The following is a 20,826-nucleotide window of genomic DNA, read 5'->3' as shown; positions in this document are numbered from 1 at the left end:
TCGGCTGCCATTGAGGGGGCAATAGTGTCAAACGGACGTTAGTTTTCAATTTCTTCATGTAAAAATGGGCGCACTGGCATTTCCAGTCTTAACGCCAGTTTCGGCAAGTTATCTGTTTTATATCAGCTCGTATGCGCTCCGATGGGTAGGTTGTACATATTTGAGGTGTGTCCTTAAAAACATAATCCCGATGTGCTAATATTAGGCAGCGAAAATAGGAATGTTTAAGACCAACCAAAAGCGGGAACGCATTTGGTTATGGCATTGATTTTAACAGCGGAAGCGCAGCCTATCCAGCCATGACGCACACTGCCCATATCCGCATGGAACAAGAGAAGTGTAATGTGCTTTTGAAACATTAAAAACGACAGTTTTTTCCCATTTTTGGGGGGATTAAAAAACCAAGCATAGCCTCCCCTCTTCTCAAGGAAGGCTCCTTTTTTAACCTGTCCAATTCAATCGCGAAGTAGTTAAGACTGTCGATAAAGGGTTTGACTCCTGAAACCGCTTGGAAATAAATCTTAATCACCAAAGCTTTATTGAAATATCTAGTTTGAGATTGGTCAAACAGTGAGCTGATGTTCCTTTTATATCTATGCATTGTAGGCTGGCCCACATTATTTTAGCCACGCAGGTCCCGTTTTTGATGTGTGTAAAACGCTCCATAGTCTGGGTTGTTTAAATATTATATTCCCACAGGGAGAAATTATGGGGCCTTTAATTGTGACGTAGCCTATTTAAAACAAGTTATTGTTTGGTTTTGTTTAGAATTTATTAGATTTATTCATTCTTATTCCCATTCTTAGGGCTTATCAGTAACGCATTTAATCTTGCTTATTGACAATGCTTGGCATGTTCATGCTCAGCCATAATGCAATACATTAGGCCTCTTACTTAGAACAATGTAGTCTGAAAATGGGTTCAAGTTCACGTATTTAGCAAAGATAGGTCTACATTTTGTTATTTTGTTTCTGTAAGGCTTTTAACAAACTATAATGGACTAACAATGAAATTGGTTGTTTATTCCAAGGCAATGCATAAAAGTCCTGAAATACACAACATGAATCAACCACATATTTTGCCATGGAGCACATTCTGATTGGCCAAGCTTCAACACATGCATGATTTCATCATCAAAACCCAGCCATTCCGCAGCAACGCCAGCAAGTGCTCTGATAATTGTGATAGTGGAAATAGCATTGAACTTAGACTGAAGGTCTAAGGAGGAAATTCTTGATGCATGTAAAGCCTTTAAGTCTGAGAAATCTCCAGGGCTGGATGGTATATAAGTTGAGGTATACCAAACTCTTTTATGATATACTCAGAGGACCGTTATTAGCATGTTTTAACCACTCCAGCTGTTTGCAAATGGTAGATTATCCGACACTCAACAAGAAGGTCTGATGTCATTATTAGTGAAACAGGATATAATTGGGAAATATAAAGATCCAGTCCACTAAAACAATTGGAGACCCCTTACACTCCAATGTTGTGATGCAACAATTCTCATAGAATTAAAAAGGTATTGTCAGACATTATTCATTCTAATCAGACAGGTTTTTTACATGGACGATACAGTGGAGATAATATAAGGCAAGTACTGGAAACAATAGAACACTATGACAAATCTGGGAAATCAGGCCCACTACTCATAGCTGACTTTGAAAAGGCTTTTGATAAAGTATAACTGGAGTTTGTATATATGCCTGGAATATTTCAATTTTTGACAATCTCTTATAAAATGGGTTAAAATAAAAAAATAGTAAATAATGGCTCCTTCTCAGAAAGATTTAAACTGTCAAGAGGAGTAAAACAAGGTTGTCATCTATCAGCATATCTATTTAATTTGGGCATCGAAATGTTAGATATTAAAATAACCGGTGTTACTATGATGTTGGTAATGGCGCCGGATGGGAAGGCTGCCATCTCATCGACTTTTAACCAACCATGCAATTTTGTTATTTTTTCTGCGTTGTTCGTAAATTGTTTTGTACATAATGTTGCTGCTACCGTCTCTTATGACCAAAAAGAGCTTCTGGACATCAGAACTGTGATTGCTCACCTCAAACTGGAAAAAGAGTTCTTCTTCAATGAGTCAGACGGGAGGGATATAATACATACACCCGACCCAGATCCCTGTTATTCGCTGGAGAAGGAAACGCAGATTTAGCGGAAAGAGATCAGGGTGCCTTGTGAGGATCAGGCGATGAGTGGCTAATCTGCCCGTGCCTTCCATCCTGCTAGCTAACGTTCAATGGCTGGAAAATAAATGGGACGAACTGAAAGCACATTTATCATAACAACGAGACATTAAAAACTGTAATATCTTATGTTTCACAGAGTCGTGGCTGAACGACAACATTAACAACATACAGCTGGCGGGTTAAAGACTCTATTGGCAGGACAGAACAGCAGCCTCTGGTAAGATACAGGGCGGGCGCCTAGGCATTTATGTTTACATACCACCACAGACCGATGCTGGCACTAAAACCGCACTCAATGAGCTGTACACCGACGTCAGAAAACCATAAAATGCTCATCCAGAGGCGGCACTCATAGTGGCCGGGGACTTTAATGCAGCGAAACTTAAATCAGTTTTACCTAATTGCTATCAGCATATTAAATGTTGCCTATCAGAGGGTAAAAACATTCTAGACCGTGTACAAAGCTCTCCCTCGGCCTCCATTTGGCAAATCTGACCATAATTCTATCCTCCTGATTCCTGCTTACAAGAAAAAACTAAAGCAGGAAGCACCAGTGACTCGGTCTATAAAAAAGTGGTCAGATGAAGCAGATGCTAAATTTCAGGACGGTTTTGCGAGCACAGACTGGAATATGTCCCGGGATTCTTCCGATGGCATTGAGGAGTACACCACATCAGTCACTGGCCTTATCAATAAGTTCATTGAGGACTTCATCCCCACAATGACTGTAGGTACATACCCCAACCAGAAGCCATGGAATACAGACAACATTCGCACTGAGATAAAGGGTAAAGCAGCCACTTTCAGGGAGCGGGACTCTAACACGGAAGCTTATAAGAAATTCTGCTATGCCTTCCGACGAACCATCAAACAGGCAAAGTGTCAATTCAGGACTAAGATCAAATGGCAGTACACCGGCTCCGACACTCGTCGGATGTGGCAGGGCCTGCAAACTATTACAGACTACAAAGGTAAGTACAGCCGAGAGCTGCCCAGTGACACGAGCCTACCAGACGAGCTAAATAACTTCCATGCTCGCTTCGAGGCAAGTAACACTGAAACATGCATGAGAGCAACAGATGACTGTGTGATCACGCTCTCCGCAGCCATTGTGAGTAGACCTTTAAAGAGGTCAACATTACCAGGACGTGTACAACGAACATGCTCTGACCTACTGGCAAGTGTCTTCAATTATATTTTCAAACTCTCCCTGTCTGAGTCTGTAATATCAACATGTTTCAAGCAGACCACCATAGTCCCTGTGCCCAAGAACACTAACGTAACCTGCCTAAATCACTACCAACCCGTTGCACTCACGTATGTAGCCATGAAATGCTTTGAAAGGCTGGTCATGGCTCACATCAACACCATTATCCCAGAAATCCTAGACCCACTCCAATTTGTATACTGCACCAACAGATCCACAGATGATGCAGTCTCTATTGCACTCCACACTGCTCTTTCACACCTGGACAAAAGGAACACCTATGTGAGAATGATATTCATTGACTACAGCTCAGCGTTCAACACCATAGTGCCCTCAATGCTCATCATTAAGCTAAGGACCCTGGAACTAAACACCTCCCTCTGCAACTGGATCCTGGACTTCCTGACGGGCTGCCACCAGGTGGTAAGGGTAGGTAACAACACATCTGCCACGCTAATCCTCAACACGGGGGCCCCTCAGGTGTGCGTGCTCAGCCCCGTCCTGTACTCCATGTTCACTCTTAACTGCACGGCCAGGCACAACTCCAACACCATCATTAAGTTTGCTGATGACAGAACAGCGGTAGACCTGATCACCGACAACGATGAGACAGCCTATAGGGAGGAGGTCAGAGACCTGACCGTGTGGTGCAATGACAACAACCTCTCCCTCAATGTGATCAAGACAAAAGAGATGATTGTGGACTACAGGAAAAGGAGGACTGAGCACGCCCCCATTCTCATCGACAGGGCTGTAGTGGAGCAGCTTGAGAGCTTCAAGTTCCTTGGCATCCATATCACCAACAAACTAACATGGTCCAAGCTCACCAAGACAGTCATGAAGAGGGCACGACAAAGCCTATTCCCACTCAGGATACTGAAAAGATCTGGTATGGGTCCTCAGATCCTCAAAAGGTTTTACAGCTGCACCATCGAGAGCATCCTGACGGATTGCGTCACTGCCTGGTATGGCGACTGCTCGGCCTCAAGGCATTACAGAGGGTAGTGCGTACGGCCCAGTACATCACCAGGGCCCAGCTTCCTGCCATCCAGGACCTCTAAACCAGGCGGTGTCAGAGGAAGGCCCTAAAAATTGCCAAGGACTCCAGCCACCCTAGTCATAGACTGTTCTCTCTGCTACCGCACGGCAAGCGGTACCGGAGCGCAACGTTTAGATCCAAGAGGCTCCTAAATAGCTTCTACCCCCAAGCCGTAAGACCTCTGAACAGCTAATCAAATGGCTACACAGACTATTTGCATTCGGCTCATGTGATAAATATATTTTGATTTGATATCAGATCCAACAATAATATCAAGGGATTAGAAATCCAGGGTTTATAAGCAATGGTTACATTGTACGCTGATGATTAATGTTTTCTTATAAATCCACAACTTGGATCCCTCCACAGACTCTGGATCACTGGATTACAACCAAATTATGATAAGTGTACTATTTACGTATTTGATCACAAAAAAGTACGACTTTTACAGTACCGTGTAGTTCGCCAATAAAATGGTCTGATGGTGATGTGGATATACTCAGTATACATATCCCAAAATAAATAAATGATCTCACTCCAATAAATGTTAATAGGAAGTTAAAAATAGGTACGATATTGGTAACATGGAAAGGGAAATACCTGTCTATTTGTGGAAAAAACTCCCTGATTAACTCTTTAGTCATATCCCATTTTACCTATTTGCTCATGGTCTTGCAAACAGTTTTTTAAATGGTTTGAGAAAAATATTTTCCATTTTATTTGGAATGGCAAGTGAGACAAAATTGAAGGGCCTATTTATATAAGGAATTTGTATTCAGAGGGCAGAAATGATTAAATATTAAAGCGTTAGACCTCTCAGTAAAGGCTTCAGTCATACAAATGTTATACTTAAATCCAAACTGGTTCTCTAGGAAATTAGTAAGAATGTCTCACTGTCACGTCCTGACCAGTGAGAAGGGTCATTTTGCCATAGTAGAATGGTCAGGACGTGGCAGGGGGTTGTTTTGTGTGTTTTGGGGTTGGTTTGTTTCTAGGGGAATTTGTTCTAGTTTTCTGTTTCTATGTTTCATTTTCCATGTGTGGCCGAGTATGGTTTCCAATCAGAGGCAGGTGTCTTTCGTTGTCTCTGATTGGAAGCCATACTTAGGCAGCCTGTTTTTCTTTGGGTTTTGTGGGCGTTTATTTTCTGTTTAGTGATTGTACCTGACGGAACTGTTGAGCGTTTATTATTTGGTTGCTGAAGTGCATTTCATTAAAATCCAAAGATGAGCACTATACACGCTGCACCTTGGTCTAATCCTTTCGACGCTTGTGACACTCACCCTATGTTCATGAATGGTCTTTATCCTTTATTAAGAGTTCAACCTCTCACTTTCAGTTATTTTAAAAGGAAATCATCTCCCAAATATTGCTATTTTAAAACAAGCCATAGAAAGTTCATTTTAATCCACCAGAAAATACATAACAAATAATTCAATAAATATTGTGGTTAAACTCAAATATAATAATTGATAAAAAAACATAATACATTTTTTTTAAAGTATACTCTTCATAAATTACATAATAAATATGCCTGATGGGGTTATGTCACACATGCATTTAACAAAAGTATATGGAAATGTCTGCTCTACCTAAAATGACAAACAACTAATTGCAGCATTACCGCAAAAATGGAAGAGGAAAGTGGATGGGGGGAAAGTAAGGAACTTGCCTGTCAACCCTGCATTAAAGACCATTATTGGTTAAAGAGAATTGTGATAAATAAAAAGTATACCAGTTTCATTTAAGGAGCAAAAAATTGACAGCCGTGCCATATAAATTTCAAAATAGTTTGGAAGAGATTTTTGATGTACCGATTTCATGGCACATGGTTTATGAACTGATACGCAAAACTTCATTTTTTAAAATGTAAATTATTATACAAAATTTTTGCAACCAATTGAATGTTATTTATATGGGGGATACAACCTTCCCAGCTCTGCAGATTTTACGGCGAAGAGACAGAATCATTAGATGATTTGTTTTGGTACTGTCCATTTGTAGCTTGTTTTTGGTAACATCTCCAGAAATTGCTGAAGAATTGCAATATTTACCTGGAGCTAACCCTGCACCACTACTTGGTGATCTGAAAAGTCATAGTCAATCTATCAATACTATAATAATACTTTTAGCAAAAAGATTTATTTTCAATTTAAAATCTGTAGGAACAATGACAATAGAAAGTTTCAGAACATCACAGTTGAAAAATATATGTAAAAAATAAATCCAAAATCTATGGTGTTGAGAGATAGATGGGAGGGGTTGAATGGAGCTGAAGGTTGGGATTAATAACAACAAATAATAACAAGATAACTAATGTAAAACATACTGTGTCCATATAACATATATGGTTTAAGAACTTTTGTAAAAGACAACAGTTTGAAAGATATGACAAATATAAATGAAACCGGATGGACATCGGAAATAGATGTGAGAGGGTAGAGGAAGGACAGGGGTAAAAACAAACAAAATAGAACTATTGTAAAATAGACTGTGTCCATAAAATGTATACAGTATGTATAAACTGGAATTAGAGGCCTTTTTCACTAGTTTACTCCAATTAGTATCTTGTTTTTTAAAGAAAAGCGTCTATTAAAATAACATCGAATTGAACAAAAATACAGTGTAGACATTGTTAATGTTGGAAATTACTATTGTAGCTGGAAACGGCAGATTTTTTAATGGAATATCTACATATGCGTACAGAGGCCCATTATCAGCAACCATCACTCCTGTGTTCCAATGGCAGTTTTGTGTTAGCTAATCCAAGAAGGCCAGCATCCCTGAGTTGCTTCTTTACTGTTGACGTTGAGGCTGGTGTTGAGTCGTCTGGTATTATTTAATGAAGCTGCCAGTTGAGGACTTGTGAGGCATCTGTTTCTCAAACATTCTAATGTACTTGTCCTCTTGCTCAGTTGTGCACCAGTTTGCACTGTTCTGTGAATGGAGTAGTACACAGCGTTGTACGAGATCTTCGGTTTCTTGACAATTTATGCATGGAATAGCCTTAATTTCTCAGAAAAAGAATAGACTGACGAGTTTCAGAAGAAAGTCCTTTGTTTCTGGCCATTATGAGCCTGTAATCGAACCCACAAATGCTGATGCTCCAGATACTCAGCTAGTCTAAAGAAGGCCAGTTTTTTTGCTTCTTTAATCAGTACAACAGTTTTCAGCTGTGCTAACATAATTGCAAAAGGGTTTTCTAATGATCAATTAGCCTTTTAAAATGATAAACTTGGATTAGCTAACACAACGTGCCAATGGAACACAGGAGTGATGTTTGCTGATAATGGGCCTCTGTAGGCCTATGTAGATATTCCATAAAGAAATCTGCTGTTTCCAGCTACAATAGACATTTCCTATGTCTACACTGTACTTCTGATCAATTTTAATTGACCCAAAAATTTACTTTTCTTTCAAAAACAAGGACATTTCAAAGTGACCCCAAACTTTTGAACGGTAGCGTATATATTTGTAAAACAAATATATGGGGAATTGGAAGTGATGCAGACAATTCCATTGATGGAAGCTACAATCTATCTGCATTATTACAGCTGATCTACCCTCTGAACATTTTTTTAAATTACCAACATACCAACAGCTTCTCATGCAAGTATTATGGCCTGACTGTCAGATACAACACTTAACCACACACCTTCCTAAATATGTTTTACATGCTTTCCTCTCAGTCTAAACACTTCCTAACCCCCTGAGACCCCCCTAAAGACCTCCCCTGCATGTTCCCCTCCCCAGGGGACACAATATATATGGTAGTATATGGCCTGTCTGTAAGGTACATCACTTGCCCACACTGAAGTGATTGTTCCTCTCCCCAGGTGAGAAAACCTTTAATCAGACCTCCATTTGTCAGAGATCTTGTTAACCCATAAACCATAAACTGGGGCAAGTTAAACTGTTAAACTTTTAAACTGTTAACCAGCAAGTTAAAATGAGGGAAGGCATTACGACTCCGTGCTGCCACACAGCTCTCTCACTCTCTATTTACCTCCTGTAACTTGACACAGTTTATAGGTATTTTCAAGCCAATTCCAGGGCTCTATCATGGGATTAAATTTGTCTTCTAAATGCAATTAGACTATTGCATAACGGCCGAAAGGCGCAAGAGATGCAATGAACATGAATCTCCTTGACAGATGTGAGAGCATTAGTTTCAATCAGTTTGCCAGCCTGGCACATCTTGAAAGTGCAGGACTATCTTGACACTGACTGATTGTGATGTTGTTTATCTTTGGTATACCATTCTTTATCTGCACAAATCAAACTAATTTTGTTGTGAAAGATGTAATTGCAGTGTAGTAGGAAATACTCACCAAACTCTGGCGCTCAGTGAATACGTAGGTTATTGACCAGCCATTCTCCAACTGATTATCAATCTACGTGGCAAACAAAGATACAAACATTGAAATTTAAAACAGAAGCATAGAATTGGGTAGTTATGATTATCCAGGAGGAAAGTAGGAGTAGGCATGCAGCCATACAGTATTCACGTCTGCCACATATAGTTCTCATTAGTTATGTGTGTGGGTCACATAAGGTCAAAAAATAACCTTACAATAATAAAATAAGTCTAACTTGAGAGGAAATCTTAACATCAATACATTCAGGCATGACTTATTTGAGTGATTTTAATTAACTGTATCTCAAGTTGATATTTCGTTTGTAGAGTCTGTTGATATTACTGCATGATTTAGTTTTGTATGATGTGTCCTCACCAGGCAATTGAGGTTGAGGAGGTGACCCTTTGTCACAGAGTGCTGACATGGACCAGGGACGCCACCCCACGCCAAAGGGAAGCACATGAGGAGGAGGAAGCACAGATGCCTAGCCTACAATGGACATAACATTATTATTACATTATTACCATTATTACCGCTGCTACTACTACTACTTCGGCAACTACTTCTACTACTGCTTTTACAAACTACTACAGTACTACTATTATTACTAGATAGCACTACAACAACAACTTATATTTCCACTACTGCTACTGCTCGAGGATCTACATCTCAAAGTGTTGTTGCTCACCGTGAAACATATGGTCCCATAAAGGAGAGAAAAATAAAGGAATATTGATCAATAATGTTCAATAGTGAGTTCCAAAATTATAGGAACAATGGTGCCTTTCATCCACACTTGCTAACTTAATATCATATTACGTGAATACAATTCTCAGTCACATTATTTAAATATGTTTTCAAATTTGATATTCAATAAAATCATGCTGTTTTTCTTACATAGCATCTTATTGCCTGTCTATTTGAGAACATTTTTGAGTTTTTGATGACACGTTGAGAGCTGGGAAAGAGCTAGTCAATCTGCTACCAATTCCATACTGTTACAGAACACTGGTTATAAACATCTGGAAAAGCTAACTGCTAACAATAGATACTAGATCAAAATGTCATAATGCTTACTGCCCAAAATGGCCGATAGTACTGTTTTTTCACTTTATTACAGAACTGGGGCTCTACAGAGGGCCAGACAGAGAAACAAAGTATTTGATGTGGCAAATATAACTTTACAATATTACGGTTTACCTTGGTGTAAACAGAGGTGACCCGACACAAATAACATATACACACGTGCACAGGCATGTGCGCACACACACACATACTTCACTCTTACCAAGGAGATCCTCAAGGAACCATTACTAGTCAATGGATTCTTATTTGCACCTTTGGTTAGTTGAGGGGTTCTTGGAGGAACCTTTTTGCTGGCACGTGCGGAGCATTTAAAATGTATTTCACTAGTGGATTTGCCTGACAGGCTCAGAAACCAAGTCAAGGAAAGGGGGGTATCTAGCCAATTGTCCAACAATGTATTCAACTGAAATGTGTCTTCCCATTTAACCCAACCCCTCTGAATCAGAGAGGCGTGGGGGTGCTGCCTTAATCAACATCAACGGTGCCTAGGGAGCAGTGGCCTTGCTCAGGGGCAGAACGACAGATTTTTACCTTGTCAGCTCGGGGATTCGATCCAGCAACTTTCCGGTTACTGGCCCAATGCTCTAAGCACTATGCTACCTGCCACCCCACTGAAGTAAAGAAATGTAGCTAGTCTAAGGCTCAATCTCAATACCTCCCCTTAGCCCTTCCCATCCATTATGTGTTATCCCACAAGCCGTATGGATTGGGAATTGTGCCTCAATTCAACTTTGAGCGAGGCGTAGTCCAAGTGAAGCAAATCGAGTTTGTAATGACAGGTTTTTCTATCACTGAATAAAAATGTTTTCCTAGTTTACTATCAGTAGATAAATTGTATTTATATTAAACTATATATATTCTAGTGGTGACATTCTGTCAGAAGATTGGAGACGTAGCTTTCATAATGTTCTTTTTGGCCACCTGTGAGAGTAGTTATCATTCCTGTGTTCTGTTTTAATGTCATTAAAGGTTAAGATTGATCATGACCAGTTCTGCAGCCTTGTTTAAAGCTGACATACAGGTGTAGGATCTTCATTTGATCACACTTTTGTAACTGAGAAAAATGTTAGTCTCCACTGAAAATACAGATTAGCTTTGTGATTTATATAGATTCACTGAAAACCTGTACTAACATGGTTATATAAATAGTATTGCACTTTTCACGTAGCCTACTTATGTCCAGCTAATAGCCAAACCACCAATCAAGCAACATTATGGACTAAACGATTTTGCTACGACAGTACTGGTCAAATTAAGATCCTATATCTGTAAGTGTATGTGATTTTAAAGAGCCAAATAGCCTTCCATTGTTACAAGTCACCATTTTGTTACAATATAATATTGATAATATTTAAATATTGATTAATATTATTGATTATATAAATATATGAATGTATAATACATTATTATTAACAATAACAATGATACTTATGTAAATACCAGTAACAATATAATATTTAAAAGGTTCAAAATGGAACCCTAACCCTAACTTGAAATAACATTTTCAGAAAATAACATTGAAATGATAAGGTTCCCCACAGTGGCAATCGTTTTGAACCCCAAAAGGTTCCTGGAGGCTCCTTTTCTTGGTGGAGTGTACTTCAAGGTATTAGCAGTAATAGTCCTCCCAGCAGGGATCCAGCACTGTTTCAGGGAAAACTTTGGCACTTTCACATACTTTATGGAGATGGTTCTCCACATAATCATATCCAGATGGAATATATGGGCTTATTTCCTTTCCTTTCTTTCAAGGCAAAACACTGCATATTGTATCTAATTGATGAAGTATGTTTTGCAATGGTATAAGGTGGTATTTGGATTCCTAATAGTTTATCATAAGACTTTGTTACTTATGGTTCCGGTGGCATGCATTGAAATGTGTGGGTTTCTCGTAGCTTTCCTTTGCAAAATAACAATGAATTAACAGACTTATTTTAAGATAATTGTCAACAGTTAACATCTTAATATGGTGTGGGATGTTCACTGTATTGCAAGAATCAATTGCAGGTCTATTTCACTCCAGCATCAGGCATATTCTGTCTGTTCACAATTCACCTCTGGGAACATGGCAGCACTCAACACCCGACAACAGAAAGAGTTGGCCACTATTGTCTGAGAGATTGTTTGTGAGGAAATTACCTCTGCCCTCGACATGCAATTAAAACCCGTAAATTATTATCTTGCACTGCTCACTTCTAAAGTGGATACCTACTAAACCAAAGAGGAAAGTTTGGATACATCGGCCAATGTGAGAGAGGGGCGACAGTCACACTTTATTTGGATAGTCCAAATTCTTCATCTGTAAATGCTCTAGAGATGGTCATACTATCTGTTGATAAGCAACTGCGTGCTAAGGTTAGGTTTATAATAAGGGTTAGGATAAGGGTTAAGGTTAGGGTTAGAGCTACGGTTAGTAGATAGTTAGTTGAAATGTTACTCAGTCTGTATAGTTTGTGCCTTCAGAAAGTGCTCATACACCTTGACTTATTCCACATTTTGAAAAATGGTTTAAATAGATTGAGTGCAACATTGATTGAATAAATGTTTTTCTCTCACTCATACCGCATAATGAAAAAGTGAAAACATACAGAAATATGTCATTTGCATAAATATTCACACCCCTGAGTCAATACACGTTAGAAACACCTTTGGCAGCGATGACAGCTGTGAGTCTTTCTGGGTAAGTCTTTAAGAGCTTTGCACATCTGGATTGTACAATATTTACACACATTTTATTTATTTTTTATTCTTCAAGATCTGTCAAGTTGGTTGATGATCATTGCTAGACATCCATTTTCATGTCTGCCATAGAATTTGAAGCCTATTTAAGTTAAAACTGTAACTAGGCCACTCAGGAACATTCAATGTCGTCTTGGTAAGTAACTCCAGTGTTTATTTGGCCCTGTGTTTTAGGCTATTGTCCTGCTGAAAGGTGAATTTATCTCCCAGTGTCTGTTGGAAAGCAGACTGAACAAGGTTTTCTTCTAGGATTTTGCCTGTGCTTAGCTCTCTGCTGTTTATTTTTTTATCTTAAACAACTCCCTAGTCCTTTCTGATGACAAGCATACCCACAACATGATGTAGCCACCACCATGCTTGAAAATATGAAGACTGGTACTCAGTGATGTGTTGTGTTGGATTTGCCCCAAAATAGTTATTTTTAAATAATGTAGTTAATTTCCTGGCAACATTATTTGCAGTTTTAGTGCATTATTGCGAACAGGATGCATATTTTGGGATATTTTTATTCCACAGAGGCTTCCTTTTTTCACTCTGTAATTTAGGTTAGTATTGTGGAGTAACTACAATGTTGCTGATCCATCCTCAGTTATCTCCTATCACAGCCATTCATCTTCTGTAACCATTTTAAAATCACTATTGTCCTCATAGTGAAATCCCTGAGCAGTTTCCTTCCTCTCCAGCAACTGAGTTAGGAAGGGCGCCTGTATCTTTGTAGTGAATGGGTGTATTGACCCAAAGAAATACTCAATGCCAGTTTTTTTTACCCATCTACCAATAGGTGCCCTTCTTTGCAAACCATTGGAAAACCTCCCTGGTCTTTGTGTTTGAATCTGTGCTTGAAATTCACTGCTCGACTGAAGGACCTTACAGATGTGTGTCTGGGGTATAGAAATGGGGTAGTCATTTAAAACCTCTTGAGCATCTGATCCCGTTAGCGGGATCAAAATCCAGCGAAAAATCATATCGCCAATTAGCATTAAAAAATTATCATAATTTTTTACAAAAATTAAAAATATTTTTTTTTTTTTTTTATAGATACACCTCTCCTGAATCGACCCACGTCGTCCGATTTCAAAAAAGGTTTTACAGGAAAAGCAAATCATTAGATTATATTAGATGAGTCCATCGTAAAAAGCAGCTTCATAGCCATTTTCCGACCAACCACTTCCATCACATATTATCAATAAACAGCTAAATGTAGCACTAACCTTTTACAAACTTCATCAGATGGCACCCCTAGGACATCATGTTATACAATGCATGCATTCTTTTGTTCAATAAAGGTCATATTTATATATAAAAACAGCATTTTACATCTCTGTCTGACGTTGACTACCTAATTTCCCCTCAAAAGCGTCCCGGTAAACAATGCTACGTTTCAATAAATTGCTATACTATAACGATTTTTTAAATGTATATTGTCAATCTAACATTTATAGATGAATATCTCTTGAGAACACCCGTCATACCAGATTTTAAATTAACTTTACTGGGTAATCACACTTTGCGATAAAAGGAGATGCGATACTCAGAAAATCAGCTAATATACAGTGCTCGGCGCCATCTTGGATGCAACAGTATGAACCATCTCATCTTCAATAATATTGTCAATAATCGCCTACCTTTAGTTGTCTTCATCAGAAAGCATCCCAGGTCCACAACAGATGTATTTTCGGTCAAAAAGTCCATACTTCACGTTCCATTAGCCTGATGTTGGTAGCGCGTCCTATGGCTCTCTCCAAACGCAGCTCTGCACTTCATACTGAAAGCAATCCTCGCGCATGTAGGTTCGTTCAAACATGTCAAACGTTGTATAAAATAAATGTTCAGGGCCACTAACACCAAGAGAGCCAATAAGATTCGAGGGGGATGATTTCATTGCCTTTAAAACCGTTTCCAAAGGTGGGGGCAGACATGGCCGCCGGCGTCATAATGGTGATGGCCCATCCCCTGTGACCAATTTCAAACTCCTGTCATTCACTGAGTTTTGACTCTATAAGGCTCAAACCACTGTGAAAGGACTGGCGACATCTAGTGGAAGCAATAGGAAGTGCCAAAATATTCCTAAACCCCTGTGTTTTTCAATGGGATAGGTTAGAACTCAATACAACACATCAGGTATCCACTTCCTGTCAGAAAATGTCTCAGGGTTTTGCCTGCCAAATGAGTTCTGTTATACTCACAGACACCATTCAAACAGTTTTAGAAACTTTAGAGTGTTTTCTATCCATATATAATAAGTATATGCATGCCCTATCTTCTGAGTTTGATTAGTAGGCCGTTGAAAATGGGAACGATTTTTTTTCAAAATGCGCTGTGGCGCCCCCTATCCTAGGGTATCCTCAAGAGGTTAAAAATCATGTTAAACATTAATTGCACAAAGAGAGAGACCATGCAACTTATTCTGTGACTTGTTATGCACATTTTCACTCCTGAACTTATTTAGGCTTGCCATAACAAAAGGTTTGAATTCTTACTGACTCAAGACATTTCAGCTTTTCATGTTTATTTAATTTGTAAACATTTTGAAAATCATAATTCTACTTTGACATGGGGTATTGTGTGTAGATCAGTGACACAAATCTGTATTCAATTTAATATATACACAGTGAGGTTAAAGTGCAGGCTGTCAGCTTTAATTTGAGGGTATTTTCATCCATATTGGGTGAACTGTTTAGAAATTACAGTTCGAACTTGTTTCTTCATCCTTTGGCCAAAAGCATTGTCTTCCCGTAGGACATTGAGCGTAACGCAACGAAGTTCCGCACAGCAATAAAGGAGCCCTGGTGCAAATGTTTAAGCGCATGCTTTTCAAGCAACCCCCCCCCCTGTTGGAAAGCAGACTGAACAAGGTTTTCTTCTAGGATTTTGCCTGTGCTTAGCTCTCTGCTGTTTATTTTTTTATCTTAAAGAACTCCCTAGTCCTTTCTGATGACAAGCATACCCACAACATGATGTAGCCACCACCATGCTTGAAAATATGAAGACTGGTACTCAGTGATGTGTTGTGTTGGATTTGCCCCAAAATAGACTTGAAATTGCCTATCTGTGAAAAATGCCTCATGAATAATTTTATTAGTAGCTTCCATTATTATGGAAGGAATTCTAAACTTGCCAAAAATACAAAGAAAATAATTTTGACCAGATTCAGAAAAGTATGGATAACATTTTCAACACAGCATCATCCAAAATCTTCTCTTCATCCTGATTACAAAAACAAAAAATGTAAGTTCAACCTATCAATCAATCCTTCTATTGTTGTCACGCCTACTCCCGCTCTTCCCCCCTGGCGCTAGAGGGCGCCAGTCTCCCCAGCATTGCGCACTCCTGCCATCATCATTCCGCACACCTGCCTTCCCCCATCAAGCGCATCAGCGATTATTGGATTCACCAGGACTAAATCACCTCTGTATACTTCTGGCCCTTCTTTGGACACTGTGTAAACAAACCTCCAGACAAGCTTCAATGCCATACAACTCCTCTTAAATACAAGTAAAACTAAATGCATGCTCTTCAACCGATCGCTGCCCGCACTTGCCCGCCCATCCAGCATCACTACTCTGGACGGTTCTGACTTAGAATATGTGGACAACTACAAATACCTAGGTGTATGGTTAGAATGTAAACTCTCCTTCCAGACTCACATTAAGCATCTCCAATCCAAAATTAACTCTAGAATCAGCTTCCTATTTCGCAACAAAGCATCCTTCACTCATGCTGCCAAACATACCCTTGTAAAACTGATCATCCAACCGATCCTCGACTTTGGCGATGTCATTTACAAAATAGCCTCCAACACTCTACTCAACAAATTGGATGCAGTCTATCACAGTGCCATCTGTTTTGTCACCAAAGCCTCATATACTACCCACCATTGTGACCTGTACGCTCTCGGGTAGGGGGCAGTATTCGGAAGTTTGGATGACTGGGGTGCCCAAAGTAAACTGCCTGTTACCCAGTCCCAGAAGCTAGGATATGCACATAAGTAGCATTGGATAGACAACACTCTGAAGTTTCTAAAACTGTTAAAATATTGTCTGTGGGTATAACAGAACTGATTTGGCAGGCGAAACCCCGAGGACAATCCATCCAGGATTATTTTTTTTGAGGTCATTGGACTTTTCAATGGGAAAGTCTAATAATTAGGACCCAGATTGCAGTTCCTATGGCTTCCACTAGATGTCAACAGTCTTTAGAAATTGTTTCATGCTTGTTTTTTGAAAAATGAAGAAGTATTCAGATTCTTTCGAAGTATCCCTCAGAAAGACTTTTTTCTTTTTCTCCGATATTGAACACAGTATATTCCATCTTAAATTTATTGATTATTTACATATTAGGGTACCTGAGGTTGGATTAGAAACGTTGTTTGAATTGTTTGGACGAAGTTTACAGGTAACGTTTTAGATTCTTTTGTAGCCATCTTGGGCGAGTTGGAACAGGTGGATTTCTGAATCAAACGTGCCGAATAAACTGACATTTTGGGATATAAAGAAGGACTTTATCGAACAAAACTACCATTCATTGTGTAACTGGGACCCTTTGGATTGCAAAAAGATGAAGATCTTCAAAGGTAAGTGATTTATTTTATTGCTATTTTTGAGTTTTGTGACACCTGTGCAGGTTATGAATTTATGTTAATGCAGGAAGTGGGTGAAGCGCTGTCCTCAGACGATCAAATGCTGTGCTTTCGCCGTAAAGCCTTTTGTAAATCGGACAACATGGTTCGATTACCAAGATTCTAAGCTAAAGAATGGTGTATAACACTTGTATTTTCATGAATGTTTAATATTACTACTTTTGTATTTTGAATTTTGCGCTCTGCAATTTCACCGGATGTTGTCGAGGTGGGATGCTACCGTCCCGCCTGCCCCAAAGAGGTTTTAACTCAGCTCACTGTTCACCATAGCAGCACCCACCCGTAACACGCGCTCTAGCAGGTATATCTCACTAGTCACCGCCAAAGCCAATTCATCCTTTGGCCGCCTTTTCTTCCAGTTCTCTGTTGCCAATGACTGGAACGAACTGCAAAAAACACTGAAGCTGGAAACTCATATCTCCCTCACTAGCTTTAAGCACCAGCTGTCAGAGCAGCTCACAGATCACTGCACCTGTACATAGCCCATCTGTAAACAGCCCATCCAACTACCTCATCCCCATACTGTATTCATTTATTTATCTTGCTCCTTTGCACCCCAGTATCTCTACTTGCACATTCATCTTCTGCACATCAATCACTCCAATGTTTAATTGGTATATTGTAATTACTTCGCCACCATGACCTATTTATTGCCTAACCTCTCTTATCTTACCACATTTACACACACTACATATATACTTTTTTCTACTGTATTATTGACTGTATGTTTGTTTATTCCATGTGTAGCTCTGTTGTTGTATGTGTCGAACTTCTTTGCTTTATTCTTGGCCAGGTCGCAGTTGTAAATGAGAACTTGTTCTCAACTAGCCTACCTGGTTAAATAAAGGTGAAATAAAAAATAAATAAATAAAAATGACCTTCCCTATTTCTCTGGTTCCTCGCTCTGTTCCCTGCTTCTGCATTGATTGTCTTATGTCCTTGTATGCCCGTGTGCTGATGTTGTTCCTGTCTTGTTTTCTGTCTGTTCCTGATCAAATGTTTGACTTCCCATACCTGCTTCTCATCCCTGGCATTGGTCCTTACAATCGAACCGAGATACTAACAGGACAATTGAAAAATGTTGCATCACAAAGTGTGACTGTGTGAACATGATACCCTTCCATTGGGGTTACCACTTTTGCATATTGCAGAATCCACTGTGTCTGGGCAGTTTGAGCCAGGTTCCATACCACAGTGACAGGGAATTCCATTAAACGGTGCAGGAAGCGAGAGAGGGAGAGACAAAATATTATAATAGTCCCATTACTGTCACATCTGTCATCGGGAATGGACCAAGGCGCAGCGGGTTGCGTGCTCATCATTGTTATTTATTTAGTGAACATGAAAAAAACAAAGAAACACGACAGTACCAGTCTTGCAGGCGATACTAAAAGCAATGCAAAAACAACTACCCACCAAAACCCAAACCAAACACACACCTAATTATAGGACTCTCAATCAGAGGCAACTAGAAACACCAGCCTCCAATTGAGAGTCCAACACCCAAACCTAAACATAGAAAACTAAACTAGACAGAACGTAGAAATACATACAAAAACACAAATCCTCTGCCACATCCTGACCAAAACTAATACAATTACTCCCTCTGCTGGTCAGAATATGACAGTACCCCCCCCCCCCTAAAGGTGCAGACCCCGACTGCACCTAAAAGAAAAGACAAAAACCCCCAAACAACAAAAAATATCCCCCTAAACTAAAGGGAGGGAAGGGAGGGTGGCTGCCGTCAACGACGGCACTGTGCTACACCCCCCCTCCCCAACCCACCTATATAGGAGGCGGCTCAGGTGCGGGACGTGGACCTCGCTCCACCTTCGGCGTCGCCCACTTAGGTGGCGCCGATGGCTGCGCCGGGCAGACGGGCCACTCTGGCTGACCCGGGCAGACGGACCACTCTGGCTGGGCCGGAGGACAGGTGGGCCACTCGGGCTGGGCCGGAGGACAGGCGGGCCACTCGGGCTGGGCCGGAGGACAGACGGGCCACTCGGGCTGGGCCGGAGGACAGGCGGGCAGCTCTGGCGGCCGCAGATTGGCGAGGCTGGGCTGACACACTAGATGCCTGATGCGTGGGGCTGGTACAGGACTTGCCAGCCTGGAGACACGCACCTCAAGGCTAGTGCGTGTAGCGGGAAACATTGGACCATAGAGGCGCACTGGCGGTCTCGAGCGCAGGGTTGGCATCACCCCTTCAGGCTCGATGCCCACTCTCCCCTGGCACATGCAGGGCACTGGTACTGCGCGTCCCGGCCTGAAAATACCAGGCATCACCACAGCACCTACCCCAAAGCACAGGACCTGTCCAGTCTCTTTCTGTCCAAAAAGGGTACGGGGAGCTGGCCTGGGTCTCCAATCTCGCCCCGCCAAACAGCCCTTGTGCCCCCCCCCCAAGAAATTCTTGGGGCTGCCTCTCGGGCTCCCTTAACCGCCGTATTCCCAGTCTTCGCCAGAATTCCTCCGCTGCTTGGTCCTGGTATGGTGGGTAGTTCTGTCACATCTGTCGTCAGGAATGGACCAAGGCGCAGCGGAGGAATTCATCATTGTTATTTATTTAGTGAACATGAAAAAAACAAAGAAACACGACAGTACAACAGTCTTGCAGGCGATACTAAAAGCAATGCAAAAACAACTACCCACCAAAACCCAAACCAAACACACACCTAATTATAGGACTCTCAATCAGAGGCAACTAGAAACACCTGCCTCCAATTGAGAGTCCAACACCAAAACCTAAACATAGAAAACTAAACTAGACAGAACGTAGAAATACATACAAAAACACAAACCCTCTGCCACATCCTGACCAAAACTAATACAATTACTCCCTCTGCTGGTCAGGACGTGACAATTACCATTATAAAATGTAAGTCTAAAGCATTTCGCTAGGCTTTTAGACAAGCAAAGCCGCTATCGTCACTTCCTGTTGAATGTGGAACGAGGGAGAGATCAGTTTGATGTTTTGGACATTTTTGAAAGTACACTGCTCAAAAAAATAAAGGGAACACTTAAACAACACAATGTAACTCCAAGTCAATCACACTTCTGTGAAATCAAACTGTCCACTTAGGAAGCAACACTGATTGACAATAAATTTCACATGCTGTTGTGCAAATGGAATAGACAACAGATGGAAATTATAGGCAATTACAAGACACCCCCAATAAAGGAGTGGTTCTGCAGGTGGGGACCACAGACCACTTCTCAGTTCCTATGCTTCCTGGCTGATCTTTTGGTCACTTTCAAATGCTGGTGGTGCTTTCACTCTAGTGGTAGCATGAGACGGAGTCTACAACCCACACAAGTGGCTCAGGTAGTGCAGCTCATCCAGGATGGCACATCAATGCGAGCTGTGGCAAGAAGGTTTGCTGTGTCTGTCAGCGTAGTGTCCAGAGCATGGAGGCGCTACGAGGAGACAGACCAGTACATCAGGAGACGTGGAGGAGGCCGTAGGAGGGCAACAACCCAGCAGCAGGACCGCTACCTCCGCCTTTGTGCAAGGAGGAGCAGGAGAAGCACTGCCAGAGCCCTGCAAAATGACC

At 40.7% G+C, this 20,826-nt stretch overlaps 1 protein-coding gene across 4 annotated transcripts in view; it reads right to left on the bottom strand.

Moving 5' to 3' along the window:
- The window catches only part of LOC106565101 (uncharacterized), a 59,036-nt gene that overhangs the window by 29,351 nt on the left and 8,859 nt on the right, over positions 1-20,826 (bottom strand). For all 4 annotated transcript variants that reach the window (XM_014131825.2, XM_045691512.1, XM_045691510.1 and 1 more), the window contains 2 exons: positions 9,184-9,297; positions 8,782-8,844 (listed from right to left, as the gene is read on the bottom strand). In XM_014131825.2, the coding sequence (XP_013987300.1) occupies positions 8,782-8,844; positions 9,184-9,297 (177 nt within the window). The remainder of the gene's footprint in view (positions 1-8,781; positions 8,845-9,183; positions 9,298-20,826) is intronic.

Source organism: Salmo salar, chromosome ssa12 (genome assembly GCF_905237065.1).
Source record: "Salmo salar chromosome ssa12, Ssal_v3.1, whole genome shotgun sequence".
Lineage (NCBI taxonomy): Eukaryota > Metazoa > Chordata > Actinopteri > Salmoniformes > Salmonidae > Salmo > Salmo salar.
This window is presented reverse-complemented; position numbering and strand designations above follow the sequence as displayed.